At 38.5% G+C, this 16,638-nt stretch overlaps 1 protein-coding gene across 1 annotated transcript; it reads right to left on the reverse strand.

The window, feature by feature from the left end:
* Positions 1 to 1,908: 1,908 nt before the first annotated feature.
* LOC115815412 (myosin heavy chain, fast skeletal muscle-like) lies at positions 1,909 to 13,821 on the reverse strand. Its single transcript, XM_030778369.1, has 39 exons — positions 13,618 to 13,821; positions 13,064 to 13,207; positions 12,815 to 12,971; positions 12,539 to 12,566; positions 12,323 to 12,434; positions 12,151 to 12,243; positions 11,955 to 12,018; positions 11,762 to 11,860; positions 11,569 to 11,672; positions 11,347 to 11,485; positions 11,118 to 11,236; positions 10,820 to 10,969; positions 10,554 to 10,724; positions 10,134 to 10,440; positions 9,966 to 10,039; positions 9,757 to 9,844; positions 9,369 to 9,486; positions 9,051 to 9,174; positions 8,799 to 8,935; positions 8,379 to 8,634; positions 8,003 to 8,245; positions 7,744 to 7,920; positions 7,489 to 7,634; positions 7,105 to 7,195; positions 6,621 to 7,010; positions 6,411 to 6,537; positions 6,221 to 6,339; positions 5,844 to 6,040; positions 5,578 to 5,761; positions 5,312 to 5,477; positions 5,100 to 5,224; positions 4,683 to 4,991; positions 3,430 to 3,633; positions 3,210 to 3,335; positions 2,830 to 3,000; positions 2,635 to 2,739; positions 2,444 to 2,539; positions 2,048 to 2,206; positions 1,909 to 1,929 (listed from the first exon to the last, which is right to left on the reverse strand). The coding sequence occupies exons 1-39, from the start codon at positions 13,819 to 13,821 to the stop codon at positions 1,909 to 1,911; spliced, it is 5,844 nt and encodes a 1,947-aa protein (XP_030634229.1).
* Between the last annotated feature and the right edge of the window lie 2,817 nt (positions 13,822 to 16,638).

Consider the following 16,638-nt stretch of genomic DNA (forward strand, 5'->3'; position numbering starts at 1 on the left):
TCTCAGTAAAGGTTACATATCCATGATGCAGACACAAAACCCATACATTTCCTTCTATCCATAGGGGAGAAATTAACTGTGTTGTGCATCTGACTGGGCTTAGTCTAAACAACAGACCAATTATGTTTTGCGTATTTATGATTGATAATACATTGTGGGTCGATGGGTTCACATTGGTCGGAACATGTTTCCAGTGTTAAGCCGGCCAACCAAACTAATGATGACAGTGAATTACGATAATTGTTTTTACAGCAGAGGCAAACTCAGCTCTGTTTTCTATCTTGGGATTGCCCAAAATACCTTTGTTGTTATTTGAATGGGGACGTACCCATTTTTGAAAATAACATTTGCAATGTTGAAAGTATTTTACTCCAGAATCACTTTAAAGAGATATATTGCATGGTGTTGATGAAAATTATACAATTAGATTTTGAGGTTTTGCCCATACGTTTTGTGACTCAGCTCCTATTTTTGCTAATGATTTTAGAGGTGAATAAAGAGAAGCTGATTAGGTAAACATGCTCCTTTTAGACCAGACCTAAAGCACAAGTTACTTGTACTGGTTTTATCCGGAGAATGTTTGAAATGAGGAAGCTGGCACAACATCTCCAGATCAGCTTGTCTTAAACAGTTGATTCAGTATTTAATGTATGAAATGTTACCCTGCATTTGACTTTGTTTAAGGGGCTTGGAGCGATATTTTGTCCTTCTTTTTGCATAAAGCCTGCTGTGTTGCTCTGACTTTGAAATATGAAAGGGAATGTTTTCATTTATGTTTATGTATGTGTGTGTGCATTTATTTTTTATTCACTTAGGTTTTTACTTATGTTTGTGAGAGAGTTTCCTCTCTGTTTCAAGTCTTCCGTATCACTTCATTCTTTTGTAAAGAAAGCACAAAGCGGTCAAGAAAGGTCAACTTTTGTAACATATGGTGTCATTCACATAAACTGAAAAATATTTATAGAACTGGTGATTTAAAAACATTCATATTTTTCACGTCATCTTGTGTATTTGTGTTTTTTCATTGTGTATTTGAAGGTGAAGTCAAGATTTAAAGGTGACATGTAACACTTTGTAAAGGAAACACCATAAAACATATGATTTATCAGTCTTATGCTATGCAGCATCAAAATGACAACATATGTAGTGCTAAGTACTTACTAGAATTTGGAGGGATATATGCTAGAATAATGCTGATAATAGCTGTGACTGCCTCCGAAGTACAGTCTTAACACATCCTTCAAGACAGATAGTAATTGACCTCAGTTTTGCAGAATAATTCATTTAATATACTGAATTACTAATGAAAAAAAAAACATTAAAAACCCATTATGAGTGCTCCATTTAATGGAAAAAAGCTGTTACAGTCAAAATAGTCAAATTAACTAAGAACTTTCAAAGGCTGTTGTAGAGCTGTGGCTTATAGAAAATCTTGTTGCTAAAATGATTTTTGGCCGCTGCCAGAGAACTACAATCATTTTTGATGGTTACCAGAGAAGATCACTTTGATTCTGTTAGTTAATCTGGACTAATCTGCTCATTTTTTAGCAGTTAAATGACAGATTATTGTAAACTTGCTACTTCTCCTCTACACCATCACCGGGATTAGTCATGTCTTCAGGCTGTGCTAGAAGAGCTCACTTATCCTGATTTCTCAAATACCTCATATCTTATTTTTATAATCATTCTATGAATTTGCTTCTGATGTAGGCGATTATGTTCAATTTTATAGATGACATGGATACTTGTTGTGTTGGTTGTGTTATGTTAATTATAAAGAATATAATATCAGAGACTGAAAACAGACTAGGAGAAACCACTGCATTTTATTTTAAATTTACATACATGAGTGTATCACAAGAGGACTATTTCATATTATATGTTCTTGTCCACTTGTTAAAGATTTCTTCATTCTGCAACCTCCTTTGCCTAAAAAGAATCAAAGACAATAACACATTTCAACATAAACCCTTCTTTTTGCATTCCAGTGTTACAATATATTGCGTTATAATATATGATATTCTTTTTAAACAATTTGGCTGCAAACTTGTGGGAGGAAACTTGATCCCTGTACCTTTCCAGCATCACGGCTCTTGGCTCTCAGTTTGTTGACCTGAGACTCAGCTATGTCAGCACGCTCCTGGGCTTCCTCCAGCTCATGCTGCACCTTCCTGTACCTGGACAGGTGAGTGTTGGCCTGTTCCTCCTGTGAGGACAGTTACAATTAGGCGGCAAGATGAAATCTGTGCTGCACTGATACGGTGCCACTTGGAAAACAGTGGCTTAGAGCACTTGAAACTTATATATGGTATACGCAACAGATATAATATTGGAATATTTCAACAATTTAGCAACTTGTTTAAAATTAAATTAAATATACCTGACTGAAGAGACATATTCAGGTTTAGCTTCTGAAATGTGGAATTGGAATTAATACACTTACAGCTTCCTCTGCCTGTCTCTTGTAGGCTTTTACTTTCAGCTGCAATTTTTCTACCAGATCTTGGAGTCTGGTTACATTCTTCTTGTCTTCTTCAGTCTGGAGAATTAAAATATTATTATTAAATTAATGCATCTTACTTCAAAGAATTATTTGCAGTTTCTGTCATTATACACTGTTTATGGGTACAATACCTGGTAGGTGAGCTCCTTCACCCTCCTTTCATATTTGCGAACACCTTTGATAGCATCGGCTCCACGCCTCTGTTCAGATTCAATCTCAGCCTCTAGCTCACGCACCTGTAATTTGGGGAATATTTTGAGTTGGAATGTTTCTTACAAATGCTGAGATCATTTTGAAAATATAAACAGTTTCTCTATATGATTTACCCTGGCTTCCAGTTTCTGGAGCTGTTTCTTTCCACCCTTCATGGCTAGGTTCTCAGCTTCATCCAAACGGTGCTGCAGGTCTTTGACAGTGACCTCCAGGTTCTTCTTCATTCTTTCCAGGTGGGCACTGGTGTCCTGTTCCTTCTTCAGTTCCTCTGCCATCATGGCAGCCTATAATTCATATACATTGTATCTAATTATAAATGTCGTTATGGACTTACTGAAATTATTAACCATTTTTCCCAATGAGTATTCAGGCCTTAGAACAGAGTTAGAGAAGTTTACTGCCTAATATGAGCACTTATCCATTGAACCACATATTGTGCTTAGTTTTGCAGTTTTTCAGATAATGGCACTGACGAGGCATATGAACCACTCACATCAGTAATAGCCTTCTTGGCCTTCTCCTCTGCATTTCTTGCCTCCTGGATGGTGTCATCTACTTCACTTTGAATTTGGACAAGGTCAGCTTCCAGCTTCTTCTTGGTATTTAAAAGGCTGGTGTTCTGAACAAAAGTATTTATCCATCAGATATGGTTGTAAGATATAAGGTTACAGAGATGCAGAGATAAAGAGTTTTCAGATCAACACTCAATATACCTGGGAGTGCAGAAGTCCAACACGCTCACTAGCATCAACCAGTTCCTGTTCAGCCACTTTGCGGCCTCTCTCAGTTTGTTCAAGAGCAGCCCTAAGCTCCTCGATCTCTGCTTGCATCAGTGCATTGCGGCGCTCTACCATGGCAACCTGTTCTTTCATGTCCTCATGGCCCCTCAAAGCATCATCAAGGTGCACTTGGGCATCCTGATAGGAATAACAATAACAATATATAATACGGGGGACAAAACAAAACATGAATGACATGTCTGTGCATCAGCCATTATGTTTCCTCAAATCGATTCATATCATTGTGCATCACAACAAGATAAAAATGCCCATTCTGTTTGCAACATAGACTTTGATTTCACTAACTAGTAGTTTCATTAACTACACATTATTGAAAAAATGATCGCCGTATTCTGTAGTCGCCTCCACCGAGTCAGGTGTGGGAGCTAGTGAGACAAAAGCCTGGTGTGGCAGCTGGATTACCCCCGCAACCTATACATCAAAATTAAGCTTAGAATATGCAAAAAAAAAGGTTGAAAGTCATTTCATTTACTACACATTACTGAACAGTGATCGCTATATTCTCTAGTTGCCCCCAACGAGTCAGTGCGAACTGCCGTAACGTTAACACATCAAGAATTGCGAACGCAGCATCAGTGGAATTTAAAATGATTCTCTTCAACTGAAGGATATTTTTCTATATATCTTTACTATAAATAGTTTGCATTTACAATGCAAAAAAGAATCTTTTGATTTATGAAATATTTTTTCAGTTTCTGATTGTTCAATGTCCCCCAGTTAAAGGGGGGTGCTGGTGGGCTTCAGACAGCTCACAACACTTAGTTTAGTTAGAAATAAAAAGAAAAAAGAAAAAGAAAGAGAGGTGAAAAGTATGAGGATGTGGAAATATATTTCATAATTAATTATATGCTAATATTAAATCAATGTGATGCTTTGAAGGCACAAAAATTGCATTACCAATGAATGTTAGGTTAGAAAATACAACATTTGCCTGATTTAACGTGACTTCCACTGTAAACCATGCCCACCTCCGGCCTACTATCCAAATACAGATATGGAGATGGACAGTTTTGTTGGTTGAACAGATACAGATACAGATACAGATACAGATACAGATATAGATACAGAAAATGATGTCTCCATACACTTCTAATATATAACAATAACATATATTAGTGTCCTTGAGAAATCTGACAATATAATATAGAGAAGATACTTGAACAAACCTTGAGCTGTCCTTGAAGATTCCTGAGCTGTTTCTGGGCCTCAGCAGCCTGGCGATTAGCATGGCTCAGCTGAATCTCCATCTCATTGAGGTCTCCTTCCATTTTCTTCTTGATTCTCAGGGCATCATTTCGGCTCCTGACTTCAGAGTCTAGTGTGCTTTGCATGGATTCAATCACCCTCTGGCTGTTCCTCTTGATCTGCTCAATCTCTTCATCCTTCTCAGCAAGTTTCCTGTCAATCTCACCCTTCACCTGGTTGAGCTCAAGCTGGACACGAAGAATCTTGGACTCCTCATGCTCAAGTGTACCCTGAGGAATGAGAATTAAATTGCATCAAATTCAGATATAAAATGATTTACAATTACCCTCAGTGTGGAGCAGGATACATTCTCACATTTCCAAAAACAAATTGACCACCTCAGCTTCCTCAAGGGCAGTTTGAATTTCTGATTTCTCAGTCTCCACCGTCTTCTTTGCCTTCTCGAGTTCATGAATAGTCTTTCCAGTCTCACCAATCTGCTCAGTCAGGTCAGAGATCTCCTCTGTAAGAATGATAAGGTTAGAAATGAGTGAATGTCATATGTTGACCACAAATGAAAAACTTGAACGATGATTTCTCAATAGCATACGCTGGAGGTTCTTGTTCTCTCTCTTCAGGGTCTCAAGCTGGTCTAGAGCTTCTTCATATGAGTTCTTCATCTTAAAGAGCTCTGTGCTTAGAGAGCGAGCCTCTTTCTGGGCACCCTCCAGCTCTGCCTGGCCCTCCTCATACTTCTGTTTCCATTCTGCCAGGACCTGTTGTGATCAACCCATCCCATCAATAATACTGCAGTACACCTGAAACATTTTTAAGTAAGAAAATATGTATTGGTTTATTGTTTTTTCCTCTTTTCACCTTGTCAAAGTTCCTCTGCTTCTTGTCAAGGTTGGCTGCCAGTGCATTGGCCCTCTCCACATCAATCATCAGATCCTCCACTTCACCCTGCAGTCTCTGTTTGGTCTTCTCCAGGGAGGCACACTTGGAGTTAACAGCCTCAATGGATTCCTCAGCCTCCTGCAGACGCTGAGCAAGCTTTTTTCTGGAGAGAAGAAAATATTGTTTAAAAATCTTATGTGAATACCAGCCAATGAATTTCAGTTTGAGTGCTTTCCGTTATTTACTTTGCTTCCTCGAGCTCCTCAGTACGCTGGATGGCATCAGTCTCATATTTTGTCCTCCACTGAGCCACCTCACTGTTTGCCTTGGACATTGCACGCTGTAACTCAGCTTTGGCTTCCTGCTCCTCCTCAAACTGCTCTCTGAGTAGGTCACAGTCATGGCGTGCTGATTGAACAGCATGAGCGAGGGCACCCTTTGCCTGAGGGTTACCAGATGTGTTTAATATAAAAAGTATACCAATGGAGCATAAGACATATATCGAGGGTTTATCGAATATAAGTGAAAATAGTATATGCATGACGATGTAAATTTACAAAAATATGTGCATGTCACCCTTATATATCCATATGAATATAAGTAAATACAATGTGAACCACACCTTCACTTCTTCCTCAATTTGTCTCTTGAGCTCCTCAATCTGTTGGGTATATGCCTGCTTTCCTCTGGTCAGCTGGGAAACAAGAGCTTCTTTTTCCTCCAGCTGGCGTCCGAGCTCCCCTGTTAAATGACTGATCAGTAATTTCACACTGTAATGAAAAATATTTTAGTAAATTTACTAGGACACTTACCATTCTCAGTTGCCAGTCTTGCTTTTTGTGCACTCATATCATTTAGCTGCCGAACATTCTCATCATTCTTGGTTTTTAGTTCGCTCAGCTGATCCTCAAGGGTGCGACACATTTTCTCCAGATTACCCTGTGAATAACTTTTGTTTAGAGTTTCTCAGAGTAAAATGGTGTATGAAGGATGTCTACCTTGTAAATGGTTACTATTCATACCTTTGCTTTGGCCACAGCCTCCATGTTACTACTGAGGTCATCTATCTCCATTTTATATTCACTTTTCTCCTTCTCCAGCTTTTGCTTGACACGCTGGAGGTTGTCAATCTGCTCTCCAAGTTCTGCCACGCTGTCTGCCTGCTTTTTGCGGAGAGCAGCGGCAGTGGCTTCGTGTTGCAGGGTGGACTCTTCAAGATCACGTCGCAGTTTCTGGAACTCGGCCTCGCGCTTCTTGTTCGTCTCAATCTGAGCAGCAGTGGCACCGCCAGCTTCTTCAAGCCTCTCACTGATCTCCTCAAGTTCCCTGGAGAGATCAGCTCTCTGCTTCTCAACCTTAGCTCGAGCAGCACGCTCAGCCTCGATTTCCTCTTCCAGCTCCTCAATACGAGCCTGAGGTTGACAGAAGTTAAGTTTGTAATTTACTTTCTAAAATGAAATCAGCAAAGTCAATTTTCTTTGTAAAATGATCAGATCCAGATTTCACCTGGAGTTCCTTGATCTTCTTTTGCAGCTGAGCACCTAGAGACTGTTCATCCTCAACCTTGCCCAGTAGCTGACTGATCTCAAAGTCCTTCCTGTTTGTTTTATGGAAACAGTTCATATTTTATCATGTGTATAATAAATTATATTTAATGATATATAGTTATATGCAGTAGGCAATTTGTAGGCGGATGAGGAGGGATGTCAAGACGCATCCAAGATGCATCCCCTTTGTTAACCTGCCATCCCCCTATGTACTCTATAGAGTAGTGTCAGCGACCATTGGGACTTCCAACCTGTCACTGTGCCATCCCCCCGTTAAAAAATAACAAATCACCTACTGGTTATGTGTTTATTTCAGCCTATCCTCGTTATTACTAATACTTACTTCTTGAGCTTCTCCTCTGACTGCTGTTTGTCATTCTCCAGGTCCATTATGGACTCCTGGGCCAGTTTCAGATCACCCTCAAGCTTCCTCTTGGCCCTTTCAAGGTCCATTCGGAGCTTCTTCTCTTGTTCCAGAGATCCCTCAAGCTGTTTTGGTGAGAAAAAGAATTAATAAAAATGCTAATGTCAATGTTCTCAGAATAAGATTTTAGAATATAACCACATATCTGTTCTTTTCTGATAAAGTCTGACTTACGTCATCCACTTGTTGTTCAAGTTTGGTCTTTGATTTAGTCAGAGTATTGACTTTGTCCTCCTCTGCCTGAAGATCATCAAGAGTTTGCTGGTGTGCCTCTTGGAGGGCTTTCTTCTCTTTGGTTAACTTAGCAATGCTCTCATCCTGAGAGGCCATTTCCTCAGTCAGGTTCTTCACCTATGGAAAAACATGATTTTAGATTACCATGCTCTGGTGGAGGAAAACTAATAAACAAACAAAACCCCTCATATAATGAAACCTTGTTTTCTGTGGCATGTTTCTCTTTTTCCACTTTAGCCAAAGTAAGCTCGAGGTCATCAATGTCTTTCTTCAGCTCAGAACACTCATCCTCCAGTTTCCTCTTCTTAGCAGTTAATTCTGCATTGATTTCCTCCTCATCCTCCAATCTCTCTGTAGTCTCTTTGAGTTTTGCCTCAAGCTGGATTTTAGCTTTGATGAGCCCCTCACATCTCTCTTCGGCATCAGAGAGGTTCTCAGTTTCCTAAAGGACAAAAATGTGAGATTAAAGGTATTATTTGGTCATGTTAAAATTGAATATATCTATATTTTTGCTACCACTCTCTCCATTAACACACTTTGTGGGATGCTTTGCTGTACATATACACAAAACTTACTGCTGCCACTTGTAATTGCAGGTCATTCTTCTCTTGCAGCAGAGTTACCATCTTCTCTTCTAACTCCTTTTTCTTAGCCAGTGCTTGAGCAAGGTCCTCCTTCATCTTTCCATAATTCTCCTTCATTTGGGCCAGTTCTTTCTCAGTCTCAGCACTCTTCAGGAGAGGCTTAATCTTGAAGTAAAGCTTCATCCATGGCCAGTGTTTCACATTCATGAATGAGCGAATGTTGTATTGAATAGTGAAAATGGACTCCCTGTAAAAAAAAACAATCAACTTATTGTCAGTTGTTGAGATGAAGTCTTGATTTGCAGGATAGTAATACAATGTAACACAGTGTATTCATGAGAAATTAGTTCACTTAAACTGTAGACAGAAAGCAGATTTTAGTCACTATTGAACTCAGGAAAAGTGTTGTACCTCCTCTCCATCATCTTGACAAACTCTCTTCTCATGAGATACCCACGGCAGAGAGCTTGAGTCATGGTAACCAGCTCAGCCAGTTTTTCATCTCGCATCTCCTCAAGGGTACCCAGCAGACCAGCTTTGAAAAACACCTGCAGTGGTAAAGAGTATTCACACTTATATGTGAAGTAATCAATAATTAGGACTAATTCTTTAATGAGACAAAGTGTGTGAGTACAACTATGAGTACCATTTTGGATCTCTTACCTTTGTGTGTCCAAACTTATACTGACTGTGATCAACATCAATGGAACCCAAGAGTTTCTCTGCGGCCTTCTTGTTGTCAATGAATTGTCCCTCAGGAATGACACTGGCATTTAAAACTTTGTATCTAAATAAAATGAATGTTTGTACTCAGGTCACACCGTACTTGTCTAGACATGGCCTGAATAGACAGAGAGTGAGGGTCGGAGGGATCTTCATTTATACAAAGAATACAGTAATAGGAATGAAACATATCTGCGGCTATAAGTTGCAAGAGGTTACCTGAAGTTGCCATGTATATCAGTCACAATTTTGAATTACCTTTGTTTGAAGTCACCATAAAGGATTCTGCTGGGGAATCCCTTTCTACAGATTCTGATACCCTCTAGCACGCCATTACACCTCAGTTGGTGGATAACCAAAAAGTTCTCCATCAAACCTGTTAAAATACACAGGGATAGAAACATTTAAGAATTTAGACCAAGATGTCAAAGAGACTTTCTTTTTTTCCTGGTTGGAATTGTATGAAATGACAGGGACACACACTCTTAGAATTAGTATTAACACTGAATTTTTGCTCTGATTCTTAAATTCTCTCATAATAGAGTATGTGGTGCATATGTCCTAGTTACAAACTCAGATATCAGACAAGTAATACAAAAAATTTAAAAATTGTAAATGCAAATGACTATATGTATTTAAATCCTACCTGGAGTCTTGGACTCATTAGGAATCAGGCAGCGCACAAAGTGGGGATGAGTGCTCCTCAAATTGGTCATTAGTTTCCCCAAGTTCTCCTATAAAAAGAGATGTATCAGTTCTGTGCAAAACTTCAGAATACTAGCTCAAATTTTTTAAAAATGGGCATGCAGTTTTTCCCTTTGATGCCTAAGTATTTTAATTTAACATAATACAAACCCTGAACAGAGCGGACACTGTTTGGAAAGAGCCACCCTTCTTCTTGCCCCCCTTCTTGCCACCACCACCAGCATCTTTACAGAAACACATACATCACCAGTTAAATGCAGTTTACTTCAGGGTCAAAGTGAACATTAAAACAGAAAATACTAATTGCATGATATATACCTTCAGCAGAGGCATGAGATGCATACAAGAAAGCCAGCAGTTTGACTGAAGACTTTTGGTAGAGCTGCACAACAGAGTCGTTCAGTGGGTCCTTGTTCTTGTCTAACCAGCCAACAATGTTGTAGTCAACAGTGCCTGCATAGTGCACCAGGGAGAAATGGGCCTCTGCCTTGCCTTTGGCAGGCTTTGGCTTCTGGAAACATGGGGTTTTACCCAGATGCTGGTCATACAGCTTGTTTTTGAATGTTGTGTCTGAAGCTTTGGGGAACATACACTCCTCCTCAAGGATGGAGAAGATACCCATTGGCTGTTAAAGAGTCAGATGTATTGTCAAGGAATTATATTACTGGATCTTTGACATAGAGGAGTGAATCTCTTCTTTAGATGGATATAGTTTTAATCAGCAGATAGACAACTCACCTTCTCAATAAGCTCAATGCAGGCAGCCAAGTCCATACCAAAGTCAATGAACTCCCAGTCAATGCCTTCTTTTTTGTACTCTTCTTGCTCCAGCACAAACATGTGGTGGTTGAAAAACTGTTGCAGTTTCTCATTGGTGAAGTTGATACAAAGCTGCTCCAAACTGTTGAACTAATGTTTAAAAAGAAGATATATTAGCAATGCATGTTAGACAAATCAAAAATCCACAGAAACACCTGGATGAATGAGTTAACCTTAATGCTTACATCAAATATTTCAAATCCTGCAATATCTAAGACTCCAATGAAGAACTGTCTTGGCTGCTTTGTGTCCAGCATCTCATTGATACGGACGACCATCCACAAGAACATCTTCTCATAAACAGACTTGCAGAGGGCCATAACAGCATTGTGTACCTGAAAGCACATCATGTTTACTGATGTACAGTTCTGCATTATAACACAGTTCTGTATCCTGTGCTTACTTCAGTGTGCCATCAACAGAGCAGTGTTATCAAATTGATGTGTACACAGCAATCAAGATTCATTATGGTACAATCCTTACCTGTGGAACAGTTTGGCCTTTGGTTACAAACTCGTTTCCGACCTTCACTCTTGGGTAGCACAGAGCTTTCAGCATATCAGCTGAGTTTAGGCCCATGAGGTAGGCGATTTTATCAGCCTCTGAAACAATGTTATTGGACTTTTATACCTCAATAACAAAACAAAACAACAATGATAATGCCAATAATAGTAATAGTAATAATAATAAACATCTGTGGTCAAACATTTACCCTCAGTGCCATCAGGTTCAGCTTGCTCCTCTCTCTGCTTCTGCTTGAACTTCATGTTCCCATGATGCACCACAGCACCAGTCAGCTTGTAGATACCCATCTTTTCCTCAGCACTGAAGCCCAAGATATCAATGGCTGTCTGCAATTTTAATTTAAAGATATGTGTGAGATTAAGTTCCTGTACATGCTTATATTCCGCTGCAAAGTGTCCTATCCACTTACATCTGTGGCAATGAACTCTTCCACATCATTAATGCTCTTGACTGTGATTTCACCTTGGCTGACCATAGGGAAATCATAGGGGTTGGTGGTGATGAGAAGTGCCTCTGTGGAAAGGAGGAATATGATATTTATATATTAGTTAAAGTTAAATATAACAACTGGAATAGAAACTTTTAATATAAACTTTTCTCACCAATCAGCTCAGGCTTGTGGCCAGTCATGAGTTGGTAGAAGATGTGGTAACTCCTCTCAGCCGACAGCTGGAATGTTACTCTCGACTTCTCAAGTAGGTCTGAGATATCAGTAAAGTGAACTCAGTCAGTTTCTTAAGTTAATGTGGAGTGGATAAATATTGGAGACTAAATCTGATAACAAGTTGGACTTACAGGTTTCAATATCAGCAGATGCCAACTTTCCAGTGGATCCAAAATGAATTCGGATGAATTTACCCTAAGCACATTTAGACAAAATACAATGTTCAAAATTTGAACATTCTACAACTCCAGTTGAAATAACATGATTTTTTGTTTTAAGATGTCTATTAGGAAATAGTTTTAAAAACAGCACTTCAAGAACACTCACAAAACGGGAGGAGTTGTCATTCCTCACAGTCTTGGCATTACCATAAGCCTCCAGCAGAGGGTTAGCTGCGATGATTTGATCCTCCAGTGACCCCTAGAGGTGATTTCAAAATGTAAAATATTTGCTCTGTGACTGACTACAATTGTTTTTCAGAAACAACGCAGTAACTAACCTGCATTTTTCCTGGAACAGGCTCTGCCTTCTTTTGTCCAGACACTGCAATTGTTGCAAAGTACTGGATGACACGTTTGGTGTTCACAGTCTTTCCTGCACCAGATTCTCCACTGAGGGTTAAAAGTTACCAATATAAAGTAGAATCAGTCTTATTACCTATGATGGTTAGGAAGTGAGAAGCAATTTTTTTTCCAAACTACTTTGAATAACTTACGTGATCAAGATAGATTGGTTCTCCCGGTCTAGAAAGAGCAAACACACATAGTTGAAGAGAGATACACTTTTTTTTTCCTTGATCTGAATGCACTTTTGATGTATTAGTGGAACTGTGGCATCAAACATGCTTACAATTTTACAATTTTTTTTTATTTGGCAGACCCTTTTAGCCCATGCGACTTACAATCACTGCTTCTAAGAACTGTGTAATACATTAGTAATGGGTCTTAAAACTAGGTCAATAGTTCAATAAAATTTCCCCTCTTCATCTTACCTGTGAGCATGAACTGATAGGCATTGTCAGAGATGGAGAAGATGTGGGGTGGGGCCTCAACCCTCTTTTTGCCTCTGTAGGCAGATACTACAACTGCATCATACACTGGGAGCCACTTGTAGGGGTTCACAGTGACGCAGAACAGCCCAGAGTAGGTCTGAAAGAGTGTGCGGCAACAAAATAGATTTATTCACCTCCACGTATTTTTAGCAATAATTAAATGCAGATGTAGTGTGGTGTAGTGCCTACATAGATCATCCATGCTGCAAATCGCTCTTTGAGGTTATACAGCACAGCTGGTTCATTGAGGTGGGTCATCATGGCCATGTCCTCAATCTTATCAAACTTTGGAGGGTTCATAGGGTAGATCTCATCTTCTTTTACAGTGAGGGTCTATATTGAAGACAGATAGATTCACTTTTTTAACATTTCATTGCTTTTTTGGATTCATAAATTGTTAGATACATCATACATTTTATAAGAACATATGATACCAGCTAGTAATCTAATCTAATCTAATCTAATCTAATCTAATCTAATCTAATCTTGTCTAATATAATATAATATGATGTAATATAATACAAAATAACATGTTGTTATTTTATATAAACATTGTTCTTTTTTTATGAAGAGAGTGCCCCTCTATATGCATGTTTTTATATGCTAAGTGGAACTGAACTAGTGACAAACAATACAGTCCTGAGTGTATTGTTCCACTGGGGCTTTCAATGTGCCATTTAGTACAATTAGCAAACATGAAAATGGCCTTTTATTCATGTAGACATTCGTGATTGTGAACTTACTTTCCCACACAGAGTTTCAACAGTGGCTTTGCCACCCTCTTTACTCTTGAGAACTCCTTTTAGATACATCTCCTCCTTGTCAGCCACAAAGTACGCTGTTTTGGCATCAAAGGGTTTGTTCTGAGCCTCAATCCTCTCCTTTTCTGGCTTCCGGAGGTAAATGGCCGCCGGGCCAAATGCCTCCATCTCCGCGTCAGTGCTCATGATGGCACTTTGCTGGGAAATCAATGGATTTCATCAGATTCATATTCAATGTGAAAATATACATTTTATACAAAAGACTGGACACAGATTGTTGTTGTGCACTGCAGTTATTGTGATAAATCCTGTTAGCATTTGATTATTTTATGCTTTGAGAATATTAAGAAATAAACTGGTTAGAAACTTATATACTTCACCTTTTTTCAATGCCCACAGACAGAGAAGTTGTGAGATGGTGCGTTGTGTATCATTACTAGAAAAAGAAGCAAAACGCCCAACAGACTCTTATTTTCTATATCTTATTGTTATATGTTCTGTTCAAAGATTTTTTTTTAGTAGGTCAAATCAAATCAGCAAACAGTCAATTACCAGTCTCAGTTAATTTAGTTTATACAGTCTACATCACTACATGTTAATATGGTGCGTTAATAGCTCCTGTAAGAAATACTTCAGTTTTGTCAAGATCAAATCAGGTGGTATACATATATATATTAAATAAAACAATATCCCTAGGGTCTAAACACTTAACTGTGTTGTAAACATCACATTCCTACTCACCCACCTTGGCTGGGTCCCTGTCAGTCCTTGGAGGAGCATGAGACTGCATCTTTTATAGGGATCTAAATGTTCACTCAGCAGAAATGACATGCCCTATTTAGTTATGTGTTTAAGTGTATTATAATATGGAATTTTGCTCTATATGGCTACGTACGTTTGACCTTTATCTCTTGAGGAGCCATATGAGCTCACATGATCATGTCATTTACTATAAACATGGAGCATCTTAAACTTCAAACATATTATTTTCATAATGACAGGATAGCACATGCAATAAATGTGGTGTATATATATAGAACAGTATCACAAAAACTTTCATCCACTTGTGGAATCTGTTATATCTGATACCAGTAGCACATAGGGTTTGAGGTAGAACTTTAATATGAGGATATTAAAGAGGCTATTACACTCTTAAACATCATACTGTTGGTCACTTCTACACCAGTGCATATTTTCCCTTTTCCAGTTTTCATGTGTCAATCCCTCTCATTAAATCACATGAAAAATTCTGTCATTTTCTGCATTTTCTGACTGAACAGACATATAAGGAGCTCCAGATAATGATAAGAATTAAAATGACCTTGTGCTGTGTAAATTTAAAAGTGGCATATTTTCACAGCTGTACAGGACTGGTCTTTTTAATAGGCCATATGACTTTACAGTGGCCCAATTTAGATGAATTAATGCCTTTAAAATGCCACTGTCTTACTGTTGCACGATTCATTTGAGGTCATAGAGTGATAAATTTGCTTAAGTGTTTTCCTCATTCTTGTTTTGTGATATATGTTTATATCATTCAGTCACATTTCACCACAATTCAATATCAGAAATTTGTTCAGATAAGCCTCATTGGATGAATAATATTTCAGTTAAATCTGCAGTTAAAAATGGTATCTAAAACATTTTAATGAGCTCTATATATGAAATGGGGCCTCCACAGCTGTGGAGGAGTGGTTAAATGTCACTGGAGTACGGTTGCAGGACAGCCTGAAAAAGACATTTTTATAGCCTTAAATGACATCAAAGTAACTCACTAGCCCAAAAGGGAAGGGAAAAATAAGGACCAGTCAGGCATATTAATTTAGTTGATTGAGTTAATTAAGTGAACTTAATCAGCGGAACTGAATGAGTGGGCCAATCAAGAATGTCTCTGGAATATGTTTAGTAAATAGGGGTATTGTTGAATCTACTCAAAATTTTATTTTAAGGTGAATTTTTGCTTTTAATCAACTAATGATTCTCCATTTACTTATTTACTGTGGTCTAATAAACTGTGGGTAATGGAATTCTCTCTAAACAAAAAGTCACTGAAATGTAATATATCCTTTAGTCTGATGGAGCACCCAAAAGCCAAAATACTCATGTTCCTAAAACATCATAGAATTTCCTATGACAAATTTTCTAAGATGGCTTGGAAAACATGAATAGCTGGCACTTGTAAAGAAAAAGGAGAATTTACAAAGAAATGGCAGTATTTCAACAAAAATGCTTTAACCGGATTTTTTTCCCTTTCGTAACTCTATAGAAAGTCCAAAATAATCGCACCAATGCAGAGAGAAACATATGTACAGAGAAGCTTAGGAGATGATAAATGTTTGTTGAGTACTGAAGTCTTTAATGGAAAATCTGTTGGCAGTGAATGGTTCACTCAAGGAATCAAGTCTTGGCTGTGAGAGAGCTCTTGAATGAAAAGCATTTGCCTTGCCTCTGAAGCGGTTCTCAAGAATTACTGCCGTAGCCATCCTGTGCCGTATTAGTTACAGTTGCTGAAATTGGCTTCCACTGTGATATACAACCCTGGCCCTTGAGGTAGCACAGCTGCAACAACCTTTTTTTACATTTTGGACTGTGTGCCCTTATGTTAGCAGTGGTGTAATGGTTAGTATAAGCAAAAGTGGTCCATGGTTGTTAATGTCATATAAATTAATTTAATCAGTTAATGGTGTCACTCCTACTGCATTTGTATATACATTTGTAGTCAGGCACATGTAGACGATTCAGTGCACTCACATATGCAGTCTTACTGTTGCCGGTTTGTGCATATCTGAATGAGATAGGAGTTCTGTTTGGATTTTTTTTTGCTGAATTTGCATCTTAAAGGTTTAGTTAAATCCCTGTGGCCTACAAGCATATCATGGAGAAACTGAGCCCTTCCCAAGCATCAGCACCCATTTAATGAGGATGCCTTCCTGTCTGTTTTTGGATCTGTAACTGCATCTCCTCTCTTCCCAAGGTTACCCATAGAACTTCAGGACTTTACCA

This window comes from Chanos chanos, chromosome 6 (genome assembly GCF_902362185.1).
Source record: "Chanos chanos chromosome 6, fChaCha1.1, whole genome shotgun sequence".
Taxonomy (NCBI): domain Eukaryota; kingdom Metazoa; phylum Chordata; class Actinopteri; order Gonorynchiformes; family Chanidae; genus Chanos; species Chanos chanos.